Source organism: Medicago sativa, chromosome 4 (genome assembly GCF_051527215.1).
Source record: "Medicago sativa cultivar Bolivia chromosome 4, Bolivia_mono, whole genome shotgun sequence".
In the NCBI taxonomy this organism is placed as follows: Eukaryota; Viridiplantae; Streptophyta; class Magnoliopsida; order Fabales; family Fabaceae; genus Medicago; species Medicago sativa.
In genome coordinates, this window is record NC_140752.1 from 70,991,826 (window position 1) to 71,016,182 (window position 24,357).

At 34.5% G+C, this 24,357-nt stretch overlaps 4 protein-coding genes, 1 long non-coding RNA gene and 2 pseudogenes across 7 annotated transcripts; 5 read left to right on the plus strand and 2 right to left on the minus strand.

Moving 5' to 3' along the window:
- Positions 1–661: 661 nt before the first annotated feature.
- On the plus strand, positions 662–1,543 carry LOC146931440 (uncharacterized). The gene has a single exon (XM_085707658.1). It carries the CDS (start codon positions 662–664, stop codon positions 1,418–1,420), a length of 759 nt encoding a protein of 252 aa, XP_085563784.1. The 3' UTR covers positions 1,421–1,543.
- Positions 1,544–3,503: 1,960 nt separating this feature from the next.
- LOC146931441 (uncharacterized protein At4g19900 pseudogene) lies at positions 3,504–4,827 on the plus strand (annotated as a pseudogene). The gene has a single exon (XR_015006735.1). The product of XR_015006735.1 is annotated as an uncharacterized protein At4g19900 pseudogene (transcript).
- Positions 4,828–6,106: 1,279 nt separating this feature from the next.
- Positions 6,107–9,434, plus strand: LOC146931442 (aquaporin TIP1-2-like). The gene is made up of 3 exons (XM_085707659.1): positions 6,107–6,169; positions 7,699–7,788; positions 8,628–9,434. Exons 1-3 carry the CDS (start codon positions 6,107–6,109, stop codon positions 9,432–9,434), a joined length of 960 nt encoding a protein of 319 aa, XP_085563785.1.
- A 25-nt stretch (positions 9,435–9,459) lies between these two features.
- LOC146931443 (uncharacterized) lies at positions 9,460–10,226 on the plus strand. The gene is made up of 2 exons (XR_015006736.1): positions 9,460–9,658; positions 9,820–10,226. It is a non-coding gene; the product is annotated as an uncharacterized LOC146931443 (long non-coding RNA).
- A 1,564-nt stretch (positions 10,227–11,790) lies between these two features.
- LOC146931444 (uncharacterized) lies at positions 11,791–12,583 on the plus strand (annotated as a pseudogene).
- Positions 12,584–12,664: 81 nt separating this feature from the next.
- Positions 12,665–14,900, minus strand: LOC146931445 (DNA-directed RNA polymerase subunit 10-like protein). Its single transcript, XM_085702934.1, has 4 exons — positions 14,763–14,900; positions 14,566–14,624; positions 13,031–13,125; positions 12,665–12,948 (listed from the first exon to the last, which is right to left on the minus strand). The coding sequence occupies exons 1-4, from the start codon at positions 14,796–14,798 to the stop codon at positions 12,923–12,925; spliced, it is 216 nt and encodes a 71-aa protein (XP_085559060.1). The 5' UTR covers positions 14,799–14,900; the 3' UTR covers positions 12,665–12,922.
- A 3,688-nt stretch (positions 14,901–18,588) lies between these two features.
- On the minus strand, positions 18,589–23,037 carry LOC146931446 (uncharacterized). Of its 2 annotated transcripts, none has more exons than XM_085702935.1 (5): positions 22,702–23,037; positions 19,880–20,176; positions 19,404–19,622; positions 19,171–19,299; positions 18,589–19,059 (listed from the first exon to the last, which is right to left on the minus strand). In XM_085702935.1, exons 1-5 carry the CDS (start codon positions 22,963–22,965, stop codon positions 18,841–18,843), a joined length of 1,128 nt encoding a protein of 375 aa, XP_085559061.1. In that variant the 5' UTR covers positions 22,966–23,037; the 3' UTR covers positions 18,589–18,840. The 2 variants fall into 2 exon arrangements, with proteins under 2 accessions (XP_085559061.1, XP_085559062.1); XM_085702936.1 differs by lacking the exon at positions 22,702–23,037 and adding an exon at positions 21,588–21,941.
- Between the last annotated feature and the right edge of the window lie 1,320 nt (positions 23,038–24,357).

Below are 24,357 nucleotides of genomic sequence, written 5' to 3' on the forward strand. Positions count from 1 at the left end.
CAATCAACACCACCCCACAACGAATGATATAAAGCCCGGGTAATAACTTCAAGCTTCGTTTCTTGAATTGCCAAAAAATCCACTTTATTTTGTCTCACCAACTTCCGAATTTTGTTCTTCTTCACCCTCCCACCTAAGCCCCTAACATTAAAAGTCGACACTATCATTGACGCACCAATCCATCCTCCCTACTTGCTTTCAAACTCACAGCCACTTCTTCTAAAACAACAAGTCTCTCCGTAGTCATACCTTCATCCTCCACAAATTTTAACCCTGCCTCCTTTTGCAATTCCATAACTCGCTTTGCCGCAAGCACCTTTGCCTCTGAGCCACCCCCACTATGAATGTGGACTTGTGTTTCTGGGACCATCTCCAATTGGTTATCCAGTAGCAGCCCTATACCTGAGCTATTAAAAGGAATTGCATCGGCCGAGAGAGCCTTACCTTCCCCTCCACGCACATAACCACCATAGTAATCACTATCACTCCAATCCTCCTCATTGACCTCTGGTTGGGAAACTGCTCTTCTTTGAGTTGGGCATTTCTGCTGCCTCTTCTTCTCACCTTTCCACCTCCTCTGTGTGACTTCCATCCTCTCCCCAATTATCGGAACCAAATGCTTTTTACCCGAGCCACCCAAATTTTTCTCCCTACGCAATCTATGTTTTGCTTTCAATATCCGATATTCCTTCCCCTCACCATCATCATAGCCTTCTTGTTCCTAATTGTGATAGTTCCTCTAACTGGTGGCCACATGAGTCCTGTTTTCACATTCATAGCTGCTCTAAAAGGCTTTGTCACTATTTCTAGTGCATTTCTTTACGTGTTAGCACAATGCATTGGCTCAATAATTGGTTTTTATATACTAAACTGTGTGATGAATCCAAAACTGATAAACACATATTCATTAGGGGGTTGTGCCCTTGGTGACAAAGGACTCAATTCTAGTATTAATCACCATGAAGCTTTGTTATTGGAATTCTCTTGCACATTTTTGGTACTCTTTTTGGGTGTCGCATTGGCTTTTGACAAAAAAAGGTCGAAGAATTTGGGTTTGCCAATGGTATGTTTGGTGGTATCTGGGTCTATGGCATTGGCAGTATTTTTGTCTATAACTATATCAGGTCGGACCGGTTATGCTGGTGTTGGTCTTAACCCGGCAAGATGCTTAGGCACGGCGTTGCTTCATGGAGGCTCATTATGGAATGGTCATTGGGTTTTTTGGGTTGGTCTTATCTTGGCATGTTTACTCTATTATAGTGTCTCTATCAACCTACCAAAAGAAGTTTCAGTATGGGATGATGAAGAATATGTTGTCTTAAAGTTGCCTCTTGGTTCTTGTAGGATTATTCCTAATGGTGACATTTCAAATGGTATCACAATAGAAGGAGGTGCTAAAGGCTTTCAAATTCATGTATGAAAAGAGATGATAAACTTTATGACTTTGTTGTCACTCAAATACTAGTAATAGTTGGTTTAAGGGAAGAGAAATGATATCTCATTTACCTTTTTTTTTCTTTCTTTTCTTCCATTAAAATATGAGTTTTTAATGTTAGAACATATATGGATCTATGAATCAATTAGTATTAATTATAACCTTTTTTTACTGTGTTTTACATTTTGAACCATGCTATATCCAGCAACAATTTACTTTTTGAAACTTTCAAGAGTGACGTGGATATTACATTGACCAATTAAAATATTTAGTTTTGCACAATACATGAAAGAGAGATAAATGTCAATAGGAGAGAGAAAGTGTAAATACATTGTTCTGGACACTCTTCGGATAAAGCTTGTCGCGATATATACTCCCTCCGTTTCAAAATGAGTGTCTCTTTAGCCAAAAAAATTTGTTTCAAAATGAATGTCGCTTTACATTTCCAATACAACTTTAATTTTTTTCTTCCAACTTTACCCCCTCAAACTTTTCTCTCACACAATTTTCAATACAACTTTAAGTTTGTCTTTTTATAATAAAGTAAGGACAGTTTAGTAAAAGCGTTATATCCAATGATTATTTCATTCCATTTCTTAATCTGTGTGCCAAAGCCTAAAGCGACACTCATTTTGAAACGGAGGGAGTAACATTTTTCCTACCTTTCTATCTTTTAAAAGGGAAAAGATATTTATAGCAACAAAGTAGTAACGAAATCATCCCGAGAATACGTTGCATAATGTCTGAAGCCATCTTAGCACCTTGCCCACCATGTTTTCTGCCCATAAACAAATTCAATTGGTTATGCAATTCTCGTAAAACATTTGGGTTGTACTTTTTCACTTGAAATAACAACTCTCCTTTTAAAAATAAGCAATACCTATTTTGATTTTGTAGTTTTAAAATATGTGGCATGATCTATGATTTTGACCGTGGTTAGGATGATCTTTGTGGTATGATTCTATATTTTGACTTTATCAGTTTTACTAGTAAGGACATTGTCCCTCTTAAATCACAACATGTTTTGACGAGTGCCTTTTTATAGTAAAAATGTTTAGGATATGAAAGTGAAGTTTGACATTGTCCCTCTTAAATCACAACATGTTTTGACGAGTGCCTTTTTATAGTAAAAATGTTTAGGATATGAAAGTGAAGTTTGACATTGCTACAAGACATAAATCAATGTTTGGACGTTTGCAAGTATCATATACACAAGATTTTCTTCTAGTCATCTATATGAATGGGTTAGGCCAACGTATTTTCTGTTGACGAGGTATGCACTGTTTTCCGTGAGGTGTGCCCGGATACCTTTGGTGTGTACACAATTCTTTGTAAGAAGCTTATTAACTTCAAATATAGTCATGACTTTGTTAGAGTTCTCTTTTTTTTTTTTTTATATTTTTTGGCAGGCGAGAGTATCTACGAAGAAGGAGACACCTCTAAACTTCTTGACCGACCCACAAGAAGGAAAATCGACACTTAAGCCAACAAGCGTTTATGTGTATGGATGGGTAGGAGTGAAACATTCATATTTATACTATATTGGGGTCACCTCACACCTCACTTGTGGGATTGGGGACCAAAGTTTTTATTATGGGAAATGTTGCCCTCAAAGCCACTTCAAGCAAAAGAGTCAAATAGGAAAAAACGTGTCCTAGCGTAAATGGCGCCATTTTATATCGTTTATGTCACACTTTTGTCTTTATAGCACTAAAGGTTTATGACCTTCTACAAATAATTTAAAGGGTTATGTAAAACAATGTCGTGTATCTTGAATTCATGAATGTTATATTTAAAGGATTGATTTACTATAAAAAAAATTAACCGTGCAAACTTGTTATATGCTTGTCTTTCATTTCATATAAAATAAATAAGAAAATAAAGTTTAAAAAAAGAAGCCTTTGAAAAATAATCTTATCATGCTAAAAAAAAAAATGTTATCAAACAATTGTTATATGCTTGTCTTTCATTTCATATAAAATAAATAAGAAAATAAAGTTTAAAGAAAGAAGCCTTTGAAAAATAATCTTGTCATGCTAAAAAAAAAAAAATGTTATCAAACAAATTTTCTCTTTCTAATTACTTGATTGACAATATGGAGCAATAATCGTCATCACCGATTCAAACATCAGATTACAGAAGTCGGCCCCATTCAAACAACAGATTTCATTTCAATTTCAATCTGCATTGGTAAACAAAACCCGAACAGAATTTTCCGTCGCCGACGAAGATGCTACCAAATCTCCGATCCCGGCGACGCCCCCGTTACGGCAGCCTTCTCTGCGCAGTCGTTTCAGCACTTCTTCTCTTAACAACCCTCTCCTTCCTCCGCAGCCGCACTCACCACGGCTTCCCCTCTCACTCCGTAAACTACGACTCCCTCCTCTCTGATTCATCCAACGAAGACACAACCGGCGGCGAAGACACAATCGACGCACTCGACGTAATCGAAGAACAACAAACACAAGAATCAACAAACGACGCTGAAGAAGACGACGAACCCATGGAAGAAACCAACAAAGCTTCAGGCTATTTCTTCTACCACGTCGAAGGTGTAATTCGAAGATCATTCAGCAAACAATCAATGATGATGACAATGGATCAATCAAACGAAGGAGTCAAGATTTTCGAAACATCAACGGAGGATAAAGGAAAGACTGCGTTTGGTTCTGATGATGTGGCGGTGGATGAGAATGTGAGGATGAAAATGATGGAAGTGAAGGGAATTGAGGATGCACTTTTGTTGAAAATTGGGAAGAAGGTATCGCCTTTGAGAGAAGGTTGGGGTGATTGGTTTGATAAAAAAGGTGATTTTTTGAAGAAGGATAAGATGTTGAGGTCTAATTTGGAAGCATTGAATCCTTTGCATAATCCTATTTTACAAGACCCTGATAATGTTGGTCTTACTGGACTTACCAGAGTTGATAGATTGTTGCATAAGTCATTGTTGCATGAGTTCAAGACTGTTCCTTTTCCTTCTAGGAAAATCTCTAGGGAACCCAAGTTAGCAGCATAACTTAGTCATAGGTTTATTTGTTTATTTAGTAGGTAGGGGATAGTAGAAATTACTATAACACCGACACTTCTGATTGAAGGGCGTGTCTCGTGACCGACACATGTCTGTGTGGTCATTCTAAGTACCACCAATGTTCGTGTGTCAGTGTCATGTCCAATGTCTGTATTTGTGTCATAGCTTCTTAGCTAGTAATATTGTTTCAAATTTTATTGTTTCCAAGCTAGATATTTTTTTATTCATTATAGTATGATTGCTGTATAATGTTTGTATAGATTGGCTGAAACCACAAACACAATTCAGCATGTATAATTTTTTTCGTCTTGTATGAATATGAGAAATCAGAATTACTCTTTAACGAAGAGATAGAATTCTTATACATTTCTCTGCATCTACATATAGGCTTTTAAAATGTCAATGCAAGGAGTAGTTGTGTGCATGTATGTTAGCGTAATTGTACAATTGCACTTGTTGTACCTTCTTTTTTGGTAACAAACGGAATTTGTTGCTGATTAGAGACAATGTGAGATGAGAACAAAGGAAAACTGTTTCTTGTTTGTTTCCCGCCCAAAATCACATGACATGAGCAGAACAAGTTACGGTGTGTGTCCGAGATTGTTTTCTGTTATGGGGAACTTGTCTTGCTACCCCCAAAACCAAAGGGAACTTGATGGTATCCAGAAGTGGGCTGCAACCTGCAGGTGTAGTGTGTGCCCTCTATTTGAGGCGATACATGTAAGTGTGTGTTAGGTAGTTTGGCATTTGGCAATGCTTTGCAATGTGATTGTTTGCTGTCTATCTATAATTAGAAAACTGAGTTTTTTACTGCTCTGTCCATGTATCTCGTATCTGTTATCTCTAGCCTTTGTGAGCTTTTTAAATTGAGTAGGTTAATAAAGTACCCTTTTCAGTTCTGAATAGTTAATTTACATAACAAAAGCATGGGCAAGGGAAATTTATATTTTCCGCATTTGTTTCTTCAGATTTTAATCTAGCTTTCCGTAACAAAAATTTGTTATTGGATCAAGAAGAGACATTTATAAATCAGTTTCCATTTTTATTTTTATTTTGCTAATAGTTTTGAATGATAGGTACAAGGTTATTGTTCAAATCCCATCAATTAAAAGCTACTGAATCATTTTAGTTGTTGCAGTTTTGTCATGAAATATGGCATACACACCATACTTGATTTGGCTACTTTCGTGACTACGGTGTGGGTCATATACATGATTTGTTTTAAACTTAAGGCTAGTTACATGGAAGAGAAGGAAAACTTGGCAATATAGTATGTGGTAAGCTCCAATTGTTTCATCCTAAAATTAAAAGCCTAGCCCCATCTTTGTGAATACATTAAATTCGCAAAGTTTGAGTGTTAATACATTAAATTCAACATGTCAGCTGGTTGAAAGGGTAGTATATACTTTCAATTATTGTACACAATGCTGCAATATTTGTGCTGTTCGGACATCTCATTTTTTGGTGAAGTTTACTTCTATCCATAGTAATATGGTTACAAGCTTGCTGCTGTTTTTGGCTCGCTTCTTTTGTACTGTTGCCTACTTGGATTTTTAATAGCAGATCTCCTACTAACATGCTAGTTCTTGTGCGAGATCCGTGGGCATTTGTTGGTTGCCTTGGGGTATGGTTTATGGTCGTCAATGGTTATTATCTCCGAAATTGTCCAGACATTCATCTTAGCTGATTTCTGTTTGTGTCAAAAGGTTAGTATAGTTCATAATATGTTTCTCTCTTTGTTTATTTGTTTTTGTGTTTTTTTTGTAGCTTTTTCTAGGAGCGAAATGAACCGCATAACCTGGATTCACTCGATTACACATAAACCACATGAGACTGTGAGTTATGTCTGATAAAGATCTACCCCAGCTCTTTATGCAAACTTTGGAAGCTTCGCTGGCCATTTATATCGCTGCCTTGTTACATATATCTAGTAGCTGCTTTGCTGTGGGGATGCCTTTAGCAGCAAGTTCTTCGGTATCTCCTCGGACAAAACAAAGTACCTTGTTTTCACTGTAATTGTCTTGTCTGTTGATGCAATATATGAAGCCAAATAAGCAGTGGATCATTTACTAGTATGGAACTAAGCTACTTTTAAATCTAATTGTGATGAGTCGATTTTACAAGATTAATTCCATTTAAAATATAATTATTCAAATGCTCAATCAAACCTACACTAACAACTACAAGCATCTGTATTGTCTAAACTCAAATTATATGTTGGCTGATACTTGTTTTGACAGCTGCAACTATATAATTGTGTTGTAAGAAAAGAGATAATAGGTGAAGACGATTTTTTTTTAATTGACAGAGTGGTGGAGATGGGGTTGAATTGGCTTTCACCGCAGCCTCTGAGTGGATCATAGGGAAGCTACAAGGTGAATGTGTCCTTCGATTGTAACAGGTCGTGTGGGTAGCAAAGCATAGAACAAAACCAAAATCTTGGTACTACATTATCCGCAAGTGAGGGTAGCACCATCAAGGCATCAACTCTCTCAAGCTTCATATCACTACGCACATCCATGTCACCGACTTAGTTGCTCGATAAGCATATTATCAAAATTCAGTATCAAATGCCTAGACGGGTGAAAAGTTAGACATTTGGAAAACTGGGGACCAAAAACATAGATATAAAAATGGGTGACCAAGTTGTGAATGAGTTAAAATAGAGGTACAAAAATTGTGTTTTAGCCAAAACATAATGACATTGATGTATTAGTTTCTAAAATATTTCTACAACTATTTGTGGTAAGATGTGATTCCATGAATGTCAACCATTTTTATCCAATACCAATTAAACTCAAAATATTATTATCTTATAGTACACATGTTTTATATTTTGTCACCTAATTTACTTTAATTTGACTGCCGGACTGCAGAGTTTCAAAGGTTCCACAAATTGGCATAGTTCTCAGTGAAAAAGTTGGAAAAAAACTATAAATTTTCTCCTTGTTTTGTAGGAAAGTTTAAGTGAATATTCAGTGAGCTCAAGCATATTCATTTCTTAGACATTCACGCTGCTACACGATTCCAACACTCATTAGTTAACGTGCATGACTATTAACGTCATTGCATTATAAGTAACATTTTGTAGTAAGCACTGTCCTAACCCCCTCAAGGGTTGTTATCAACCGTCAATCACAGCAAAAACAAATAATTATCCTTATGACCTTATCCTTTTCTTAATATACAAGACCTGTAAATTCAGCTAACTGAAAAACTCTTGATGTCTGTTCAGACTTGCGATAGAATTTGTTTGGCGCCCAAAAACCCTTTAAAAGGGAAATTTGGGACCTCTATTGGAGCACATGAGATTTTCAACCCAGAGGTAATAACTAAACACGAATGTCAATCATTATACGTTCTTTCTTTGACAAGATTATACATTCTCTCTTGGTCTCATATATTCTACGTTTTATCTTTCAGTTTGTTACAATTAAATAACTAAAAAACCTCGTGTAATACAACCTTTTTAATAATAACGTGCTGTGTTATGAAACACAACTATAGATCATTTGTTAGTATACTTTTTTTTTCCTTTGTCGACCATGCCATAATACGACGAGGAAGACAAATACCACATGTAAGTACTTGCTTGATCGATGTTACCTATTGTCTTTCAAGAGAAGTACATTTTTTGGTCAAATTCCGTAGAAGTGTATTACTATCCTTTTTTTTTCACCATAATCTCAAACTATAGCTGTATAACCAAACCATTCAAAAAAAATAAAACATAGCTGTATTACCAAGTAGTTAGACTTAAGTAGGTAATGAACTTTGATTTTTTCAAAAGAAAGTAGTAATGAACTTCGGTTGAAGTTTAATCCATATAGAACATTAGAGTTTGATATCTAGTTGAATAATTAGTTAGATTTTTCTTGTCCCGTTGCTCAACTTTAAATTATTAAGGTCTCTTTTCCATGAAAATTAGTGGGTTAAAAAAAGGATTGCCTATTCATAGTATAAAAAGTATGTAGAGAATAATTTTTGCCAATGATATGTTGTTCAATTTACACATTGGTTTTTCCCTATTTTTCTTTCCTTTCAAATTCATGCAAGAACACGAGATGTTTTACTAGTATTCAATTAAAAATTGTTCTAGTATCACTAACCTAGTATATGAAATAATTACAAATTTACAATCCCTTTTTTCACCTTCTCTTTTAGACATGGAAAGCAGCTTTGACAGAACTAGTGGCAACAGCCTCTCTAATGTTCACCTTGACTAGCTCCATTATTGCATGCTTGGACTCACACCAAGTTGATCCTAAGCTTATTGTTCCCTTTGCAGTCTTCATCATAGCCTTCTTATTTTTAATTGTGACAGTTCCTCTATCTGGTGGCCACATGAGTCCTGTTTTCACATTCATAGCTGTTCTAAAAGGTGTTGTCACTCTTTCTCGTGCAGTCCTTTACGTCTTTGCACAATGCATTGGTTCAATAATTGGCTTCTATATACTGAAGTGTGTAATGGATCCAAAATTAATAAATACATATTCATTGGGAGGTTGTGCAATTGGTGGCAATGGACTCAATTCTAGTATTAATCAGCATGATGCTTTGTTATTGGAATTCTCTTGCACATTTTTGGTACTCTTTTTGGGTGTCACATTAGGTTTTGACAAAAAGAGGTCAAAGAATTTGGGGTTGACAATGGTATGCTTGGTGATAGCTGGTGCCATGGCATTGGCAGTTTTTGTGTCGATAACTGTAACGGGCCGGGCCGGTTATGCCGGTGTTGGGTTAAACCCGGCAAGATGCTTAGGCGCGGCGTTGATTCATGGAGGCTCGTTATGGAATGGTCATTGGGTTTTTTGGGTTGGTCCTATCTTGGCATGTTTATATGTTATGTTAACTTTGCAATTAGACAAAATCTCTCTGATTTCCTATCAGACTCATTCCCCACATACTCTAGGTCTTGAGCTCTGCCCTATTTCTGACGAGCTTTTTGAACCTAACTCACATAACTTTTGACTAATTCCTCAATTTCGTCCTTGAATTTTGACAAATCGGTCAAATTCGTCCCTGAATTATTCGAAATAGCTATTTAGTCCCTGAATTTTACAAACGTCCATCAAATTGGTCCCTCCGTCAAATTGCTCTGTTAGTGGTGATGACATGTCCTCTTGCATGTTGTGTTGTCCTGTACACGTGTCAACAAGGCAGCCACGTGTACAAGGACTAAATTGATGGAAATGGTAAAAATTCGAGATTTAACTTTTCAGTGTAATTTTTCCTGTGTTTCCAATTATACCCCTCTATGATAAGGATCGATTTGAGACTTATTGTCATAATTTAAGGACTAATTTGATGGATTTTTCTATAATTTAAGGGCTTATATGATTGATTTTATTTGCAGGGAATGAGTACAAGGAGATATGGCATGCGAGGACAGTGATTTCAAATGACATGCATAAACAAACACCACTGAGGGGTCCTGCTCCACAGAATCCAACTGCTCCTGGAATTATTAGAGTTCCAAATCCAACTTACGGGCCATCTGCTTCTACTCAATCCCAATACATGGAGTTTATCCCAACTCCAGGATTTCCAAAGCATTGATGCTTGTTTAAATTATGCTTTTGGACTGGTTTAATTATTGCTTTTTGGACTTGTTTAGTTTATGGTTTTTTGGATATGTAATCACTTAAGAACATCAAATGATTTGATGACTTGATGGATATGTAATTTGCATTTTTTGGCTATGTAATGACTTATGAACATCAAATATATGACTTATGATGGTATGCAAATGTATGCTTTTTTATAATCAAAGTGTATGTCTTTTACTTTTTACTTTATTTAGCAAAAGTATACACCAAGGATCACAGTGATATCTGTTGTAAAAATTCAAGGACCTATTTGATGGTATTTTTACTAATTTGAGGATCGATATGATGGATATGATATAATTCAAGGACCATTTTGATTGAAATTTTTTGATAGAAGGGTTTGATTCATTCATTGACAACCTCTTTTCATTACAGCTTTGCAACATTACATGGACTTGGCACAATACAATAGCATTCTAAATAACTCAATCAAACATAATACTCCTATCAATATCTTAATCAACCTAAGCTCACTTCCTACACAATCAACTTTATCCATCAACCTTGCCATCCAAACCTCTTCTCTGCCCCTATCATTTGGCTTCTCTATCAACCTTGCATTTCTTCCATGACCAGCACCATTGTTTTTAAAATAGCCTAGTTCTTCAGCTTCATCAACCCACACAAAAAATTTACAATTTTCATCATCATCATATACAATCAAAAAACAAAATCAGTACTATTTAAACAAACCATTCACACATCACATAACCATTGTTAAACAAACCTTAGGAAGAGGGCAGGCATAGAAAGGCCTTCCTGGGTTTTGGACAGTGTTTGCTTTTCTTACAACACAAATTCTAGGACACCAACAATGAAGCTCTCTCACATCATCATTGTACATAGAGCTTGAAGATGAAGACCAGCTGTTGTAGTTGTTTTTGCCCATACGCCCACCACCCGTCATATCTGAACACCTCTCTTCAATAATGCCAATTCAACAAAATTTGGGTTTTATGTTTTTTGAATTGGGGAAGAATACCTACTCAATTCATGGAAGAATTTTGGGGGATTTTGAACTATAGGTGACAAATAATAACATTAGGGTTCCATATTTATATATTTGGGGAAGAAAGAGCCGTTAATTTTGAAGTGGAGAAGAAGCCGTTACTGTGTACAAGGAGAAAGAGCCGTTGCCAATTTTCTGAAAATCCATCAATTTGGTCCTTGGGAATTTTCTGAAAATCCATCAATTTGGTCCTTGGAAATTTTCTGAAAATCCATCAATTTGGTCCTTGGAAATTTTCTGAAAATCCATCAATTTGGTCCCTGCTTGCGTGGCATCTGACGTGGTAAGCCTTGTAAGAGGTTAACGTTACACGTCACCTCCGTTAACAAACCAACTTAACGGAGGGACCAATTTGATTGACATTTTGTAAATTCAGGGACTAAATAGCTATTTCGAATAATTCAGGGACGAATTTGGCCAATTTGTCAAAATTCAAGGACGAATTTGAGGTATTAGTCCATAACTTTTTATTATAAACAAATAATTAATTTTATTTAATTTGACCTTGTAATAAAAAAAAAAAGTAAATCAAATTAAATTCTTTAAAATACATTAGAAGGATAAAAAGACATGTATAACACACATACAACTAAAAGTTGTTCAATTGTTTGTATAAGAAAAAAAGTTCAATTCCTCGTAAAAAAAGTAAGCACCAAGAAATGATGACAATCATTTCCATCTCTCAATAAAAATTACTCCATTTTAATTTTTCCTTCTTATTCAGAAATGGAAAGCAACTTTAACGGAGTTAATAGCAACGGCCTCTCTTATGTTTACCCTAACGAGTTCTATTGCATGTTTGGTCACATCATATAATCCTAACCTTATAATTCCCTTCAGTCTTTCATTATAACCTTCTAGTTCCTAATTGTCACAGTTCCTCTAACTGGCGGCCACATGTGTCCTGCTTTCACATTCATAGCTGCTCTAAAAGGTGGTCACTCTTTCTCGTGCACTCCTGTACGTCTTAGCACAATGCATTGGCTCAATAATTGGTTTATGTATACTCAAATGTGTAACGGAGCCGAAGTTAATAGAAGAATATTCCCTAGGAGGTTCTGCCCTGGGTGACAAAGGGCAAAGTTCTTCTAGTATAATAAAGCCACAAGATGGATTGTTGGCTGAATTCTCTCGGGACATTTCTGGTCCTTCGTTGGCCTCACATGTGCAGTTGACAAAAAAAGGCACACGGATTTGGGGTTGCCAATGATTTGTATGGTTGTAGCTGGATCCTTGGCACTGGCAGTATTTGTGTCTATAACTGTAACAGGACATGCTGGTTATGCAGGTGTTGGGATGAGCCCAGCAAGATGCCCGGCACTGCTTCATCGAATGGGCATTGGGTTTTTTGGGGTGGACCTTTCATTGCCTGCTTAATCTCTGTTAATCTACCTAAGGAGGGTTTGGTTTGGGTTGATGGAGAATATGATATCATAAGGTTGGCTACGGGTTCTTGTGGGACTGTCTCTGCTAGTGCTGTCGGAAATGACATTGCTTTGTAGCCTAAATATGAAAGGAAGAGGCATGTTGGTTAATTTTTTAACCACACAAACACGCGCACACACAACAAGCATCAGTATCAATTATGACATTCATGATAATCCCATTTTCATAGAAAAGCTGTCAGTCTTCTACAAATTAGTCTTACATATCATTCAATAACACACAGCTTTGCATCACACATACTAAAGTTTAAAAAGTACTTAACATAAGCTGCATCTTACAGTTGCCTCCTGATAACCACAAATACCTCCTAACTTTACTAGCTATAACTGCTTGGAAAACTATTTAAAGGACAGGGACATGCAACGTAACCGACATATCTTGGTAATCAGTAGTTCCTAACTGGCTTCAGCCTTCTCCATAGCTGCAAGCAAATGTATGATCAATACATGCCCAATGACATTAGAAAATTGACAACACAGAATAATATAGGGATCAAAACTTACTGTTATAGTTCAATAGTTTCTCAATGAGATCAACATGGGTCATAAGCATGCGCCTGCAACAATACCGAACCAGACCCAACGCATCCAGTGCATCTCTGCAATCCATACACCATTATGATAATACTACGAAATTTAAACTAATATTTGCCAGGAGATAAATTTTGAAATGCTGCAAAGAGATATAGTATATTTAAGGGACGCAGTCAGGGTAAATAAATATTACGATCATTTATAAAAAAAGTTGTGCCAGATGCGATAAAATTGTTAATTTATGACTATTGCTTAATAACTGCACCCGCTCTGCAATCACACTTATTTACCCTCTCAACTAGTTTAAAAACCTACGAAACACTGACACATACACGGACACCAGACCCAGCATTGACGCTGATACACCAATAGTTTATTTTTTGAAACGGCTAAAGTTTATCGCAACTAGCATCTACATGTAAAAGACGTGCAAGAGAGCTGGAAACCGAATACACAATTAGGATCAAACAAAACAGCCCAACCACAACAAGGCAACACCTAAACGCATAGACAAAAACCCATCCCCAAAAGGAAGTAATAAGAAGCCAATAAAAACAACCCCTGTCCAAGTTTACACACAACAGACAGCTAGCTAAAACAAAAGGCCATTAAAAAGGACCGCACACAAATTTCAGGACTAGAAAACAAGCAACCACTGCCTATTAACAATGCGACAAAACACCAATAGATCACCCAACCATCTCAAAAATGCTACAGCAGAAAGCAAACAGCAGGTCCTCTAAGTCTAATACAATGCTCCAACACAACCACCCACCACCGCCTATTGAAGCAATTCGTTTTATTCTAGCACCATTCATAATACAAACAAGGTTAAGACTCCATCTCCAAGACATAAATTTAATCATTGTTTATTTTAGTAATCCAAAAAATTTCTAGATCAACCGCCACCTTGTCATTAAAAATTTGATCATTTCTATATTTCCAAAGCACCCAAATTGTTGCGTGCCAAATAAGCCAAAAACCTTTCCGCATTTTCTCTCCACTCCCTAACCCACTCAACACCTCAAAACTTTTGAGGTGTAACCACAACCAACCCTAACCAATTAAACAACAGTAATTTAAGAAAATAACATAATTGAATGCAATCACATGTGTCACTGTCAACATCAAACACGCCTTCGATTATAAGTGTCAGTGCTACAAAATTAAAAACTACAATTTACAGGTTACCATGCTCCTCTATTCCACAATATCTATTACACAAAGTAAAATTTTAAGGTAAAATATCAAGTGGTTATGTCTTTAATATAATCACCACACAAAAACTTGGTAACCCTAAGGTTTTAAGAAAAATTTCCAATTAGCATGATTCTTTTCTTAGGAAGAAAAAACTATTACGAAAATAAACAAGTATTAGGGTTATCAAGAAAAAAATTCTGTTAAATAAACAAGAATTTTTTTTTGAATATTTTGATTAATAAAAAAAAAGGGAAAAACCCTACATGCAGAAATAAGAAGAAAAGAGAAAGGATTAAGGCACTGACCCTTCAGTGTAATCGGCTTGAAGAAAGTCCAGATAAGAGTCCCATTTGTTTCCAATGACCTAATTGGGAGAAAATAAAACGAATTAAGCATAAATAAATCAAAACCCTAAATTTGAAAAGCGTTTAACAATTATGAATGAATAATAAAATGCAGAGAAAAGAAGAAGAAGAAGAAGAAGAAGGAATAGAGTAGAAACCTTTCCACAAGTGAAACAACGAACGGGAATAATCATCTTCTTCTTCTGCCTTGTTTCTCCGCTCAAGACGCTGCTTATGTCGGAACGAAAAGTGTTTCAGGGTTTAAGAGTCAACTTTTTTTTTATTTGTTCAATAAAACTGACTGGGCTTGAAAATTTGTTTTTGGGGGCCTGTTGGGCTTCACAATAATAAGAAAAGAATTTTGCTCTCCGCCCAACACTTTTCACTCGCGCCCTGCAGCCATTCCAAAAATACCCCTGCGCCAGTTAACTAGCGCAAGTGTAAAAAAATGGGACTTAAATTTTACACTTGCGTGACTTAAGTCACGCTGCGTGAGTTAACTCACGCAGAAATTAACACTTACGTGAGTTAACTCACGCAGAAATTAACACTCACGTGAGTTAACTCACGTATGTATTGTTTTTCATATTCAGTAACCATCATCTTCTTCATCTTGTTTTATTTATTTTTCTTCATCTTCTTCCCTCATATCTTCTTTATCTTCTTCTTGAACCAACTGCTCAATCAATGAATGGAGGGCTGAAACATGAGGTGCCTCCAGGTACTTCTAAATTGGAAAAATAAAATAAAATTTCCACAAGCTCACATACGTATCTTTAAGGAAAATGTATGAATTTATTTTTTCTTTCTGGTATCCAAAAGTAACTATGTAAAAGCCCATGCTTAACATTTCAGAACTATTTAGTAAATAAACATTTCAACTCCTTTTTTTGTGACAATTCAATTCTAATACTCTATTGACTTTCTTTTTTGAGATAAATATTTGTTGATTGCTTTCTTTCTCTTTTGTGTGGATATTTGCTAAATAGATATGAGGGAAGAAGATGAAGAAAAACAAATAAAACAAGATGAAGAAGATGATGGTTACTATGTGAATATGCTAAATACCTACGTGAGTTAACTCACGTAAGTGTTAATTTCTGCGTGAGTTAACTCACGTAAGTGTTAATTTATGCGTGAGTTAACTCATGCAGCGTGACTTAAGTCACGCAAGTGTAAAATTTAAGTCCCCTTTTTTTACACTTGCGCTAGTTAACTAGCGCAGGGGTATTTTCGGAATGGTTGCAGGGCGCGAGTGAAAAGTGTTGGGCGGAGAGCAAAATTCATAAGAAAATTGTTGTTTTGACATCAAAAAGTTCCTAATAACACATGGAAGTTACGAATTTACCTCCAACTACCGCTGGCATATCCGGCAGCAGTTAACTGCCGCTGAAGCCAACGATAGTTAACTACCGCTACAGCCAGTGGCAGATGCTGCGTTTGTGGGTCAAATTTCAGCAGCTTTCTCCTTCCCTTTTTTTTTCCACATTTGAACATGTTTTATACATACCATTTTAAACAAATTTTTTCACTCTTTTTCATCCAATTGCAAATTTATGAATATAAAATGTATGAAATAATATTTGACATGATAAAAATAAAGCGCAAGAAATAATATAAAACGTACGAAAATGTCATAGAAATACGAAACGGTACGAAACATGTCATAATAATACATCACCATCATCATAGTCAAAATGTACCAAAAAAAAAAATAGCCTAATCAGAATCAACCATGCTGCCTACGATGCCTGTGCCCCTTGCGCTGCCTGGAATTCTGATACGTAAGAGCAGGGTGACCAATACTGCCAATCCGGATCATCTCCTGCACCAACTCCTCTTTAGTCATCTCAACGCTCATGGCCACAACATTATCAATCATCTGCACGACATCCCTGATGGTTAAGATGACTTACTTGTGATTTGCTTGAAGAAATTAGGATGATTTTCGTGCAAATGAGGTTTGGGTGATTTTGGATTGAATTTTGAAGTTGCTTTGCATGTGTTCCTGTAACCAGAAACACTGGACTTTCTGTGTTCATATGATACAGATCGCAGCGGTAGTTAACTGCTGCCGGTTTGGCAAACGGTAGTTAACTACCGTTGGGGTCAATTTCGTACTTTCCATGTGTTATTAGGAAGATCTTGAAGTCAGAACATTAATTTTCAAATAATAATTACTCAGTTTTCTAAATAAAAAAAGTTTTATACAAAATTAATTTAAATATTTTATTTTTTTTGCAAGGGAGACAATGAGAATTGACCTAAGACTCATGCATACTATTTAAATTTGTTTGCAGTTCAGTTTGAATCGATTTTGAAAGAGTAAATTACACTCCCCTCCCCTTAAAGATGCTTGAATTACACTTCCCTCCCCTCTTATGTTAAAATATACACCCCCTTCCCTTGAAAATTAAAATATATACTTCTCTCCCCTGTAAGATGCTTGAATTACAACCCCCTCCCTTAATAAATAAATATGAACTACACTTTAATCTATTTTAACATAAATACATATTTTTATGATATATACTAATTTTGAACCACCATTTAAGAAAAATAAATTCATTTCTTTATAATTTAAATGTCAATGATAATTAAATTTAAATATTTTGCTATTAATTTTATAATTTAGAACATAAAATCAACTATAAGATAACCGTAACTTATTGTCTTTATTAATTTTTCACATATTTTAATTTTATTTTGGGTTGTTTCATATTTTTTAATTGGGGTTAAAAATATATGTTAATGAAATTTTGAATAAAAAATAGAAAACAATATGTATTCAAATTTTGATTATATTAAAATAGACCCGAAATACTATTTTTTTCCGAAGTGTGTTAGATTATTATTATTATTTTGCTAGATTATTAGAAATAAAAAAAAATATAATGAGGGAGTAAAGTGTAGATTTTAACATAAGAGGGGAGAGAAATGTAATTCATGTTTCTCTTAGGGGAGGGGAGTGAAATATTTTCTAATATATTTTGAACAAGATGGGAGGGGAGTGTATATTTTAATATAAGAGGGGAGTGGAGTGTAATTCAAGCATCTTTGAGGGGAGGGGAGTGTAATTTACTCATTTTGAAATGGAAGTATCTAATCCAAAGATTAAAGTAGTATGTAGTTTAATTTATATTGGATCGATTCATTCAATTTTTTTTAATTACATATATATATTATTTCAAACTAGCGTCAAAATGATTATTACCGTGTCTTTCTTTTCTCATATTAGAGGCAAAATTTTACACCAACACCTAGTATATATATAAAAGTATAAATATTTAAAAAATAATATGTGGTTGGATTAAAAAAAATCAATATAAAAAAAAAGTGTGATTTTTTTTTTTTTGTCTATTTACACTTCTTATTTTAATATGTTTAGATGCGAACAACTATTACACATACTACACAAGACCTTAACCACTAAACCAATCTTAATAATTTAAATTAAAAAAGGTATACCGGCTTTTTTTCTTTAGATGAAGTAGTAAATACCACTTGACGGCTCGAATCTTATACACCACGAGTATCCTATCTAACAATTTCAATATTTACCGGTTTAAGTATTGTCACAAAAAATGTTTGATTGACATCTCAAATTCAATGTTGTCAACAAAGCAAACTAGGACTTTTGCTTTTTCTTTTATATAATTCTACAGTGTTGTTAGATATAATTGCTAGTAAATGTCTTAATATTTTCCTTTCTCAAATTGTAAGAGTTCCATGTGAGATAAACTATGAGCACACTTGGGAGTTGGGACCAGCTTTGTGCTACATGGAGGCCATCCTCAACTACGGAACAAGGTTCGATTTTCTGGCCAATGCCCTTCTTTTTTTCATCACGTATATTTCATTTAACTCACCAAATGTGGCTTTGCTAGCAAAAAGTGGTGAGATTCTCCTCCTTAAGTCCTTATGACATACTTTGGATAAAATGTTAGAAATTCTATTCTACTAGTAGTATATCCATAACAATGGTTTGATAAAGTAACCATTATATAATTAAGAGAATAAAGTAACCTGCTCTTTTCATGTCACCAACAAATAAACAAGCCAAACTTGGGCAACTGAGTCTCCCCTAGCCTCAAAGCTTCCACATTTGACTGCTCAAAAGACAAATTATACTAGAACTAATACATAATTTACACAAATAAATATTTTATTATAGTCACTGGTTCTTAATTTTATCCATCATCATATACATACTTAGATCTACACAGCTATGATGAGTTATGCTGTTTCAGCAGGGGTTGGCTGCAGAAGTGTAGAAGAGGAGCCTAGAGGCTCATGCACTACAGAATTTGAAGCAACTGCTATAGGATTTCCTTCCAACTGCAACATAATACTCCCCAATATTTCAGTTAATATTTTCTTGAACTCTTCTTCTTTCACCAACTTTGCATCATCTGCACTCACCATCTTAAACACTTCACCAATTACCTTATCCATCTGCATAACCAAATATACATGCACAAATATTCAATTCAATTTCAGTCTCAATTAGACATATGATATGAAGCAACAAAATGATGAAACAAGTGTGAAGAATAGACAACACACCTCTTCTATTGCACCAAATGGAGGTAAAGCAGCAGATGGAGCAACCGTGTCCAGCGCCACGCGTAGGTAATCCTTCGATATTTTTCCATTTTTATCTTTAGGCAAGGTCTCTATAGCTGAGTTCAATATCTGCATCCCATCATAGATTAATTAATTGGTGAATTATATATCAATAAGCTAAGAACAAGAAAGATATTTCAAGTAATTGATATCCAAAATGAAAATAGACCAACCTTGTCTAATTCAAACTTGTTGGATAACAGTCTCTTAACACCAGTTCCATCAAAGGTGCTTTCACTATGAGCAACTATGACAGGTTGCTCCTTAAGACGATTAGCCACACTCAATGCCACTTTCTTAAATTCCTCCAAAAATATCTCTTGAGAAACAGGTTTATCTAAATCATACCCATGTTCAGAAAGCAGTGCTGGTTCCACAATGTTGCTGATAACCTACACAAAGAATGATCAAGCCACAAAAAAATTGTTATATAGTTTATCATGTTTTGAAGTTAATGATATAGAAAATTAAAGTTGAATTACCTACACAAAAATTTAGAAACAGGACAAAATGAAATTGGTCTCCCATGTAAAAAAATTGAAACTATGTCGTGTTAGACGCGCTAAATCATTAGAGACCACTTTCATTTTATATCTGTCTAATTTTCGTCGATAGTTCAACTTTATTTCTAGTATGAACTATTGGCTACCCAAGAGTCGGATGTAGGAGGAATCCCTTGATCAACATTGAGTTTGCCGAGAGCTTGAATTATAAGATCGTGAAGAGATTTTTGAGGTGATTCAATTTGAGAGAATATGGAAACTATTTCTGGTTCATAACTTGGACCGCTAAGAAACTCGAGAAGATCTTCGCCGTCAATGCGAAGTATCACAATAGGATCACGTTTGAGACCAGCAGCCATGCCCAACAGAATGTCTGAGAGAACCTCTTTGAACTCAGTCTTGCTCACTTTTTCTTGCTTTCCATGTGTGAATTCATTCAATACCTAAAGAGTTAATATGTTAATTGTCAAAATAAAATTGTCATTTCTTGTTTCCTCATTGGTTCAATATAATGTCTAATCAAAGACAGAGACAGATTCTTATCAGCACTAAGGAATAAACAAAAATTATTAAAAAATACAGTATGTGTGTATAACATCAACAAATGCATGTATCTGTGTATGTATTTCATTCAAATTGACTTAATGTGTGGTTTCACATATATTGATTGATTTATGTATTGAATATTGTATTGTTTATTGAATAATCCATGTGTCCTATACCATAAGTCGTTTATGATTTTGTCATATGAAAATAAAATATTTTCTTTTTTGCAAAAACGTAGTATGTTAAATTTGGTGGTTATGTAATCACTCTCCTAAAAGTGTTGGTCAGCACAACTCTAGAAAGAGCTATCAAAGGGATAAAAAAGAAAGTTAAAAAAATGCATTCAACCCTCAACTATATATTGTGAATATATCTTAAGACATCAAGAGATTTTAGAATATCAATTAGAGTTGGCATTTTTGCTCACACCTACTATGATTTTGGTGTGCATAAGACGTGTCTCTCTTAGTCTAAATTTTTCTCAATAAAACAAAAAAAAAATTAGCATCAACTTCTATATTTTTTATCTGGTGACCAAGGTAGCTTATGTTTTATATATTTATTGCTCGTTTATATATTTGGTACATAGTTAGGTAAGCATTTTGCTTTTTCACAAAGTAATGCCATACACAAAAAATCTCCTTTAATTTGCTTGTCCCCGCAAGAAACATAGCCTTAGGAATGCAGCCAGCAACCAGGACCATATAATTTATGGTTGAATAATAATAGCAGGTTGACTTTATGTACTCTAAAGTCTAACTCAAAATTTTCTACTAGCATAGCCTTGTCTGAGTACTGAGTACTAAATACTTATTAGATTTAATCTAAGTATAATATAGATTAAACAGAACATATCAATCACCATTATATATTAGAGCCTGATCAGAGGTTCATAATACCAACAGCAACAAAAAATTCCCCCAGATTCCTCCTTGTATATGGAGAAAAGAAAATGGTAACAAAAAGTTAAGTAGCAGCAGCAAAATCAATTGCGATTTTGCTACTAGCGCGTGTTAGACGCTCCAAACGCACGTCCACCCATGCTTCCACTACAATGTTTGAGAAAACTACGTGCCCGTTTGGTTCAGCTTTGAATATAATTGATTCTGAGAGAATTGATTTATGTTTGGATACAATTATGTAGAATTGATTAAACAAAATGATTTATGTTTGGATGCAATTATGTAGAATTGCTTTTGAATGTATAATTACTAAAATAGACATAGCTAAAGGAGAATTGATAAAGAATGAGAATTGATAAAGGGCAATAAAGTAAAATAACATGTTGTAATAATAAAATATACAAACCTATACACGTTGTTCAAGGAGAATTGATTCTAGAAAAGCTAGAAGCTAGGATTTGTAGCTTCATGGAGAATTGCTTTTGGAGGATAAAAGCAATTCTGAAAAGCTGAACCAAACACGTTGTTTTTGGCTAGAATTGCTTTTGGCACTGTAGAAAATTGATTTTGGGCTAGAATTGCTTCTCAGAAGCCAAACCAAACAGGCCCTACGAAACCAAGGTTCTATTTGAACCTGGAAAATAACCGTGATTTTGCCATAAACATGGAAAACTCACGGTGCAACCAAACCAAACGAACGCTAAGTGTATGTTTTGATTTATAGTGAGTTTGACACAATCACGATGAGTATAACTTTCGCAAAATCACGCTATCAAACCTATTTTAATAGATATGGATAAAAAGTGTAGACCCACACCACCGACCAAATTGTTTATAATACACACAAATAGGACTAATCAGTAATTATCATAGAAGATAGATCATGATGCTTCTAGGACCACAGTCCACAAACAGACATAGTACTAGTACTTTTTGAAAAAATAATAAATAAATCAAATAAATAAATAACAATAACAAAACAACAAACATTGGAACCAGAACAAATAATATGATGAATGTAATGACATCGATCATAATGCCGATTATAGTAATTTACTGTATTTTATTTCACCACCACATGATAAGAGTATTAGAAAAGTCAAAAGATAATTCGTAGCCTTATCTTCTAGTTAAGTCGGTTTGACACTATTTCTCTAAGCAATGCTAGCTATGAGTTCTTAATACTATGAAGCACGGACACTGCGTGGGTGTCAGATACGTGTTGTATCCGACACTTAGACAATACCAACACGTATAATTATATTATGTGATTTTTTCAAATTATTAATGGTGTCGACGTATCAGTATCCATGTCGTGTGTGGTGTTTGTGTTTGTATCCGTGTTCCATAGGTTCTTATTTAGCTGAAATTATTATTAAAACTTTGTTCTCTTAGAGAACAAAAAAACTTTGTTGCCAAATTCAAACAATCTATGGCAAAGAAGTAAATAGAATATTACAGTATATATCAAGCAAGCAAGTTATAGATGCATGCATAATAATAATTAAGAAGTGAATTACCTCAGAATAGATGTGATCAGAATCAGGATTAGTGCCTTTAGCAGGTAAACCAAGAGCAGCACCAATATCAGAAACAGCAGGTTGAAGTTCAGTCACAGAGAGTTTACCATCTTTATCTCTATCCAACTCTTGAAACTTATGGTTCACAAAGTTGCTGAAAACATCTTTGTTTCCAACTAACTCCATAATATTAGAACCATCTAGAACTTCTACTGCGTTTCCACCACCACCATCACTTTTTCTCTTACCTGAACCACTCTCCATTGTGACTCTTGTGATTCACCTCTCTTTTTCTTTGTTACTCTCGTGACTCTCACACGAGTTAAAGTGATCAATGAGGTGTGAACCTACTAGCTACTTGATATATATATTTTACTAGATATTTTATTCTTTTTCTGTGTCTCAAACTCTTAACTACTCCTAAAAATATTCAGTTTGGTTTCAACTTTTTCAATTCAACTACAACTTTGCTTCACTTCTCGAGTGTTCATCTTCCTTTTTATTGATGAATGTGCTAGTGTCGTGTATACACTACAATGTTCCAAATAATACTATACTTTATAAAACTAGTTATTTCAACATCTATTTGTATGATAACTTTTAAAATCGTAAATTTACAAAAAAAGATGAGGCATAGACACAAAAACTAAAACAACGGAAAGAGAAAATAAAAACATAATGCAAGTATATGAAAGATTTTTTTTTGAAGGACGAGTACATGAGAGATAAAATTATTAAAAAATGATTATACAAATATCATGTTTCAATTTATATGGTTTTAAGTTTTTTTAATAAAAGATTAAATTATTTATTTATAAAATGATGAAATTATAATAAAAGTTTAAATGATGTGGGAAAGTGAAGGAAAAAATGGTACATCAAAACTTAGTATCAATTTACATAATAGTATAGATATTGGAAGAAAAAAAAAATTGGGCGTATCATATAATTTGTTCTGGGCTCCAATGATTGTAAGATCACTAGATATTAATATTTTTTGGTGATGATCAGGTTTGAACCTCAGCCTTATATTTTTCATCCATTGTCCTTGCCAACTGAGTTAAGATCACTAGATATTAATATAAATCATTTAAGAGTTACAAAAAATGTTGAAAAAACTATTTTGATTCTGAAATATCATATCTTAGTGCAATTGAGACGCTAATGTACCTTGTTAATTATAGGCTTAATTGCACTTTTGGCCCCCTATCTTTCCAAAACTTTGCGGTTACAGCCCCCTAAACACATCAACAAAAAAATGTTTTATTAAAAAATAAATGCATCCCAAAAATTCTTTTTTTTAATTAAAAATCACTTCAGAGTAAATAGCTTTTGCAGACTACATTGTCAAAGTATAGCTACACGTGAAATGAGGTTTCTATCATTACCCTAACCATTCAATTTTTAAATGATAAATCAAAGGTCAAAAGAGTGTTTGTGCACGGGTACACAAATTTAACAATTTGTGTACCCTAAATGCCACCTTCTTACCATATGTGTTTGGGTATACTCATTTTATGAACTAATTTTTTAGAGTGAGACCCGAGCTATTTTAACATTCTATATTTTAGAATATCTTGCTTTTTTTTCCAGTTAATTTCATAATTTTCTTTTCATATCTATGTTTTACAACCTTCATTTTCTTTTTCTTCACAA

What these genes read in the sequence shown, in the direction of transcription:
- LOC146931440 (XM_085707658.1), top strand. Translation starts at nt 662, where the DNA reads ATGTTTTGCTTTCAATATCCGATATTCCTTCCCCTCACCATCATCATA.
- LOC146931442 (XM_085707659.1), top strand. Translation starts at nt 6,107, where the DNA reads ATGGTTATTATCTCCGAAATTGTCCAGACATTCATCTTAGCTGATTTC. An exon ending in ATTTCTGTTTGTGTCAAAAG is followed by an intron (nt 6,170 to 7,698) that starts GTTAGTATAGTT and finishes ATGTCTGTTCAG; the next exon opens with ACTTGCGATAGAATTTGTTT. An exon ending in ATGAGATTTTCAACCCAGAG is followed by an intron (nt 7,789 to 8,627) that starts GTAATAACTAAA and finishes CTTCTCTTTTAG; the next exon opens with ACATGGAAAGCAGCTTTGAC.
- LOC146931445 (XM_085702934.1), bottom strand. Translation starts at nt 14,798, where the DNA reads ATGATTATTCCCGTTCGTTGTTTCACTTGTGGAAAG. An exon ending in CAAGCCGATTACACTGAAGG is followed by an intron (nt 13,126 to 14,565) that starts GTCAGTGCCTTA and finishes TATGGATTGCAG; the next exon opens with AGATGCACTGGATGCGTTGG. An exon ending in GAAACTATTGAACTATAACA is followed by an intron (nt 12,949 to 13,030) that starts GTAAGTTTTGAT and finishes ATTTGCTTGCAG; the next exon opens with CTATGGAGAAGGCTGAAGCC.
- LOC146931446 (XM_085702935.1), bottom strand. Translation starts at nt 22,965, where the DNA reads ATGGAGAGTGGTTCAGGTAAGAGAAAAAGTGATGGTGGTGGTGGAAAC. An exon ending in CTCCTACATCCGACTCTTGG is followed by an intron (nt 19,623 to 19,879) that starts GTAGCCAATAGT and finishes TTCTTTGTGTAG; the next exon opens with GTTATCAGCAACATTGTGGA. An exon ending in CATTTGGTGCAATAGAAGAG is followed by an intron (nt 19,060 to 19,170) that starts GTGTGTTGTCTA and finishes TTGGTTATGCAG; the next exon opens with ATGGATAAGGTAATTGGTGA.